At 40.9% G+C, this 7,113-nt stretch overlaps 1 protein-coding gene across 1 annotated transcript; it reads right to left on the bottom strand.

Moving 5' to 3' along the window:
* Positions 1 to 757: 757 nt before the first annotated feature.
* On the bottom strand, positions 758 to 6,879 carry lman2lb (lectin, mannose-binding 2-like b). Its single transcript, XM_041900045.2, has 9 exons — positions 6,671 to 6,879; positions 5,692 to 5,810; positions 5,258 to 5,375; positions 4,961 to 5,043; positions 4,788 to 4,811; positions 2,904 to 3,065; positions 2,698 to 2,812; positions 2,127 to 2,243; positions 758 to 2,006 (listed from the first exon to the last, which is right to left on the bottom strand). The coding sequence occupies exons 1-9, from the start codon at positions 6,861 to 6,863 to the stop codon at positions 1,864 to 1,866; spliced, it is 1,074 nt and encodes a 357-aa protein (XP_041755979.1). The 5' UTR covers positions 6,864 to 6,879; the 3' UTR covers positions 758 to 1,863.
* Between the last annotated feature and the right edge of the window lie 234 nt (positions 6,880 to 7,113).

The raw sequence follows: 7,113 nt of genomic DNA, 5'->3' as shown, positions 1-7,113 counted from the left end.
TTTCTGAGACTGGTTACTCTAATGAACTTATCCTCTGCAGCAGAGGTAACTATGAGTCTTCCATTCCTGTGGCGGTCCTCACGAGAGCCAGTTTCATCATAGCGCTTGATGGTTTTTGCGACTGCACTTGAAGAAACTTTCAAAGTTCTTGACATTTTCCGTATTGACTGACCTTCATGTCTTAAAGTAATGATGAACTGTCGTTTCTCTTTGCTTATTTGAACTGTTCTTGCCATAATATGGACTTGGTCTTTTACCGAATAGGGCTATCTTCTGTATACCTACCTTTTCACAACACAACTGATTGGCTCAAACGCATTAAGAAGGAAATAAATTCCACAAATTAACTTTTAAGAAGGCACACCTGTTAATTGAAATGCATTCCAGGTGACTACCTCTTGAAGCTGGTTGAGAGATTGCCAAGAGTGTGCAAAGCTGTCATCAAGGCAAAGGGTGGCTATTTGAAGAATCTCAAATATAAAATATATTTTGATTTGTTTAACACTTTTTTGGTTACTACATGATTCCATGTGTTATTTCTGTAGCTCAATTGGTAGAGCATGGCGCTTGTAACGCCAGGGTAGTGGGTTCGATCCCCGGGACCACCCATACGTAAAAATGTATGCACACATGACTGTAAGTCGCTTTGGATAAAAGCGTCTGCTAAATGGCATATTATATTATAGTTTTGATGTCTTCACTCTTATTCTACAATGTAAAAAATTGTTAAATAAAGAAAAACCCTTGAATGAGTAGGTGTGTCCAAACTTTTGACTGGTAGTGTATATATTCGCCACAGGTTAGATGATCTGTTTTGATTAAGTGCTTGAGATAGTTGTGTGCTTGACATGATGGCTGGTGGACAATAGTTAACAACTCAAAACCTACAAAGGAGGGTAGAGCATCTCAGAGAAAACAATCCAATTACCTGTACAGTACGATAGATAAATGGTAGTTACAGCACAGCAATACAGAACCAAGAGCCAAAAGTTAGCTCATGAACCAAAACATAGAACTAGAGGATGAGCATGTACATTGTGATACCTGGGCCCGTATTCAAGAAAACATCTCAGATTAGGACTGCTGATCTAGGATCAGTTCCCCTGTCAATATCATTTTATTCATTACTATCTTGAAGGCCAAACTGATCCTCTATCAGCACTCCTACTCTGAAATGCTTTGTAAATATGGGCCCTGGTCTTACACTGGCCCTAGCTAGGCACTTTAGTTCAGAACAATTCTATCTCTCATTACTTAGTTATTATGGCAGCTCAATATAAGCCTTCTCATGGGCATTTCATGTCAGTGCAATCAATTCTGAAGTCTCAATGGCAGAAAATGGCAGCAAGGCTGGAAGCCATCATGCACACTGCATAGAAGTGAGTGCAGTGTGCTGATGACAGTGTCAGTGATTCACAGGTCATTGTCTCCTTCCCTACATTAGCTAGCTTCGGGGTTTACGTTCAACACTGAGGTGAAACAAAAGGCAAAAAAGATTAATCTCACAGTATAAAAAATAATTGAAAAAAGGGTCACATTTGATTTCTTTTGGCCGAGATGGTCCGAGATGGGTTCATTTATCTCAGTTGAAGTATCATTGAGGTAAGAGGATTGTTATGTAGTAAATCTATGTACGGCAGACAGCATGTTTGTTGTATGTTTAAAAATCTATATCCTCATTCTCACTCTTGTGCTCCTTCACATAGAGTATCCCTCTCTCACACTACTTCCCAAATGGCACCCTATCCCAACAGAGAGCACAAATTTTGACTAGACCCCTATAGGCCATGGTCAAATGTAGAGCACTGTAAAGAGAATAGGTTGCCATTTGGGACGGAGCCATAGACTATCCAGCTCTCCCTCTCAGTAGAAGCGTTTGCGGCTGTTCTCCTTCCAGCGCCCGTACATGACCACCGCCACCACCCCCAGTACAAAGACACCAATGACAGAGAAGACTATGGTGAAGAAGAGCTGGACTCCACTCATCCCCTCTTCCTGCACCTCCACTGTAATGAAAGACAAACAACCATGAAGAAAAAAAATAACATGCTACAGTTCAATTGAAACTGGACGGACAAAAACAAATATCACACCTTTTTTGAAAATGTTGGCTTGTATTATCTTACCTTTGTTCAAGTGCTCAAAGTTATCAACACTGGGGATGAGCTCTTCCTCCTCCTCTTCCTCCTGAGAACGCTCCACAGTCAGCTGGTACAGCTTCATAGAGATGAGATCATGGTTGTCTAGGAAATGAGAGGAAAGAAGAAATACATTTGACTTAGTCATTTAGCAGACGCTCTTATCCAGAGCGACTTACAGGAGCAATTAGGGTTAAGTGCCTTGCTCAAGGGCACAGACAGATTTGTCACCTAGTTGGCTCAGGGAATTGAAACAGCAACCTTTCGGTTACTGGCCCAACGCCCTTAACCGCTAGGCTATCTGCCGCCCCTAAATCAATACAATCCAACATTATTTTACATTTCACAGGAAAGTGGGAGCACAGTATGAAGCGTGGACGCGGGGATCAAACCCCGGTCTCTAGTGTTACCGCTAGACCACAGGCTCTCCACCATTCTCCATTCAGAATTGACATAGATCTGATTGCTATGAACTGATTCCAAAAACCGGTGAGAAGAATGCAGATGGTGAACCACAAAAACAGTGTTGTTCTGAGATGTTCAGAGAGAGGCCCAGTACCTGACAGGTCTCCAGTCACAGAGGAGGCGCCAAAGAAGTAGCCCCGAGGCAGACGTACCCCTGGAAGGTCCAGACAGTCCCGCCACTCCTGTTTACCGTCAACGTCTATCTGGATCTGTAGGTCAGGAGGTCAAACATAGGTCAATAAAAATGTAATATGTTAGTGAACGCTTTACTGAACATGGTGCTGTGTGTGTTTCTCTCACCGTCAGTCTGTTTTTGGTGTATCTGATGAGGAGGAAGGTGTCATGGGGGATGTTGCGCACAAGGGCCGTGCACCCGCCAAGCTCTGTGGACTGGCCATCACGATCGTGCTCATAAGCCAGAGTCCCGTTCCCCACCATCCCAGACACGTATGGAAATACCCTCTGCAGAGACAGAGGTAGTTGTGATAAACCAGATGATAATGTCAATCAGTGACCAGAGGGATACTGCCAGATTACTTACCCAGATGAACTCATGGTTACCACTTTTATGTATGAAGGAAGTTAAGAGGTTGTTTCACGAGCCAATGCTAAAATAACTAAAATAATCTCGCAGTATCCCTTTAAAACACACTGGTTGCGTCTGAATTGGCACCCTATTCACTATGTAGTGCACTACTTTGGTCAAAAGAAGTTCACTATGAGTCATTCCACCGCAAGAAAAGCACAAGAAAGAGGATTGACATCCACCATCTCAGACTGTTCTTAAATTGTTCCTGTTAGAAACAAATAATATTAACATTCCTGCAACATTTTGTTGGTCTCTGCGAAATTAAGCTAATTGATCGCACCCAAAGTGGCCATTTTAATTCATAGGATTCATATAATATTCAATAAATATAGTACCTAACATCTGATTTGGACGAAACTTTTTTCTAACAATGAGTTAGACATGAGGAATCCAAAGATATTGTCAAAAGCCATCCACAGCCCCCCCACGCCAATCCGACCCCAACAACGAGTATATAGTATCAGTTCTCTATGTCTAACAAGTAGTATGGAGCTGCGGCTTGGATTGTTTTCTTCGTCCTATGTAAAGTATTCCCAGTGAATTTGGTGATGTTTTTTTCCCCGTTCAGAGAAATTAGTAATCGAAGTTGTTAGGTTTACAGTACCTTCAGAAAGTATTCACACCCCTTTAGTTTTTTCACATTTTGTTGTGTTACAGCCTGAATTTAAAATGGATAAAATATAGATTTTATGTCAGTGGCCTACACACAATACCCCATAATGTCAAAGTGGAATTATGTTTTTAGAAATGTTTACAAATGAATAAAAACCGAAAAGCTGAAGCCAGAGGATGACTATAATTTGGGTAAACTATCCCTTTAACATTGAGGGATTCTAATATTCTCTTATAGCAGAAACAGCACCATCTAGTGGTCAGAACCTGTTACTATCAGGATGTAGGATGGGACATAAAACTAACAACTTCAATGACTAATTTCTCTGAACGAGAGAAACATTTTTTTTAGCTGGGAATACATTACATAGGATGAAGAAATAATACTCAGAGTTGCAGCTCCATACTATATGTCAGACATAGAGAACTGATACTGTATACTCGTTGGGGTGGGATTGTCATGGGGGGTGGGGGTGGGGGGTGGGTACGTGGGTGGTTTTTGACCATTTCTTTGGATTCCTCATGTCTTATGAATCCTATAAATAAAAATGGCCAATTTGGGTGCAATCAATTAGCTTAATTTCTCAGAGATCTAATTATATTTCCAAAAAAATATGTTACAGGAATGCTAATCTTATCTGTTTCTAACTACAGAAATGATTTCAGAACAATCAGATGGTGGGTGTCATGGCTTGCTGAAATGACCCCTATATAGAAAATATGTTGCCATTTGACAGACAATTAGTGACTAAATGCATGAAGCACTGCAAGATCCACATTTCTTAGGTAAACAGGAACAACTTCTGACACTCGTCTGTACGTTCATACACCACATATTGCATGACACAAAAGGGATGAGATGAGACATGAGATATGTCTGATGTGGGTTAGTCAACATGGATGGGATAGGTGGAGTGTTGAGGTTAGAAATAAATAAGCATCCAGAGGATGACTGGAATTGGCTGATAGGTTACTGTAGCTACCTGAGTCGAAGGATTGTACTTCTTCTGTGTGCCCAACCGGGATGCAAGGAAACACAGGACGCAGCGTTAACACACAACATTGCACACCCAAACCATTTATACACAATCCGTGTTTGGGAATAGGCTGTCCACCTGAGTGAGTGTGAGTGAGCGTAGGGGGGTTAGTGTAATACCTCATGGTTTTTATTTTCATTGGGGTAGGTGTCCACAAACACGCCAAGGCCGGTGAAGAGGTTCATGTTTCCAAATACAGGACCTGCAGGTGATAAACCCTGGCAGTCAACACTTTAGGAAGACCATGCTGAGATCATTGTAATATTACCACAAGACTAGAGACTATCTTTCAACCTTGGTGTGCGTCCCAAATTGCACCCTATGGGTGCTGGACAAAAGTAGTGCACTATATAGGGGATAGGGTGCGCTTTGGGACATAACCCTGGTTTGTGTATTAGACAGTGCAAGCTCAGTACCGGTCTGCATGCGTTCCTTGGTATACCACAGGGCAATTCCATCTCCATTTAGGTTCTTCTTCCCGTGGCCGTGGATCTTAAAGTGCACCTGCAGCTCCCAGTCCCGCAGGTAACACGGCTGCAGTAGGAGCGCATACAGACAGATACAGACAGTACAGGGAATGAGGAAAAGCTGGTTGTAGCATGGCATGTTACCTGTCATAGTATATTGAAATGCTATGTGCTATAGAGTTGTACATGTAGTCAGGAAGGATAGGCCTAATCTATGGTATTGTCACTACAAATGAGGTGATGTGTTTGCCATACTTTGTGGCGTGTCTGCTAGGCCTAAAGCTAGACTACGATGTATTTTCTTAAGTGCAGAGATGTAGGGGTTTCAAGGATAAGCAGTAGTGTGCTGGTGTTTACTTAGGGATGGAGAGAGCTATACTCACAACGCGGCTCCACACTGCTCCTTGTCTGCTCTGCAAGTCAGGGGTAAGTCGCACATGCTCAGTGGTGATCATGGCATTGCCCATCAGGTCCCAATAAGAGGAACTGGAGGAGCCCAACCCTACACAAATAAACACAATCAATCACTATGCATAACTTGATATAGGAAGTTTAAAAGGGACATCTTTGTCCAGTGTTCTCACCATTGATCACAACAATGTGAAAATTACTTTTGCTCACCTTCGAGAACAAATTTGGATTTTTGTCAAGACGTTTTAGACTAGGGACCAATTTGTAAAGTACCTAACTACCCATAGTTTCAGTACTAAATGGTTGTTTAATATGGTGATCCACTTTTGATTACACAATCCTCCAAAAATGTAAACCCCATTTACATAACTACACCCTATTGTTTTACTGTCAATAATCTACCAGCTTCCGTTTTGTGAATCAATGTGCAATCAAATGCAATTCTATGAGGTGATGTCACTTGTGTTTTTGCCCTAGCACTACACGGCTGATTCAAATAATAAAAGCTTAATGATGAGCTGATTATTTGAATTAGCAGTGTAGTCCCCAGGACCGTATTTGGGAAGCCCTGTAGCTAGTTGAGTTAACACTATTCTGCCAATAACTATCTCAGACAATAATATAATACGTATTTGATGAATAACTCAGTGTTTTTGTACAATACAAATGATCATTTTTGTGAACATTGTCTGAAAAGCAAAATAATACTGATTGTGAAACCAAAGCCAGCAAAGCGTTTGGATAGCCTACCTTGGTATGGTTTGCCCTGTAGCTAGTTGAGTTAACACTATTCTGCCAATAACTATCTCAGACAATAATATAATACGTATTTGATGAATAACTCAACAGTGTTTTTGTACAATACAAATGATAATTTTTGTGAACATTGTCTGGAAAGCAAAATAATACTGATTGTGAAACTAAAGCCAGCAAAGCGTTTGGATAGCCTACCTTGGTATGGTTTTGTAAGCGAGTACTCCCTTTTTAAAAAGTCATCCATCTCGTATCCATCGTCTGCCAGACACTGGCAGGTTAAAAGAAGTACAACAGCAAACAGACATGTTAATTCATGAATATTTCGCTGATTAAACATTAAATCAAATATTTGAAAACTGCTCATCCGAAACCGATTACACTTGTTCATTATGGCGATCAGCAACTCGTCAGCAACACCAAAAAAGTGCTTCCGGGTCACGGAACTTCGTGACTGTAGAAAACCTGTATAAAACAAAGAAAATGTAACAAATGGCTTATACACATCTAATATGTATATAGTTTCAATTTATTTGACAATTTTTTAAACAGGTGCATTAAATATTTTCTAACTATCAAGACTTTTGTAAGTGTAATACATAGCAGAATGTCAAAAGTCTGGGTGTGACACAGGACAAAAA

Source organism: Coregonus clupeaformis, chromosome 16 (assembly GCF_020615455.1).
Source record: "Coregonus clupeaformis isolate EN_2021a chromosome 16, ASM2061545v1, whole genome shotgun sequence".
NCBI lineage: Eukaryota > Metazoa > Chordata > Actinopteri > Salmoniformes > Salmonidae > Coregonus > Coregonus clupeaformis.
Note: the sequence above shows the minus strand (reverse complement) of the source record. Positions and strands in the feature narration are given on the sequence as shown.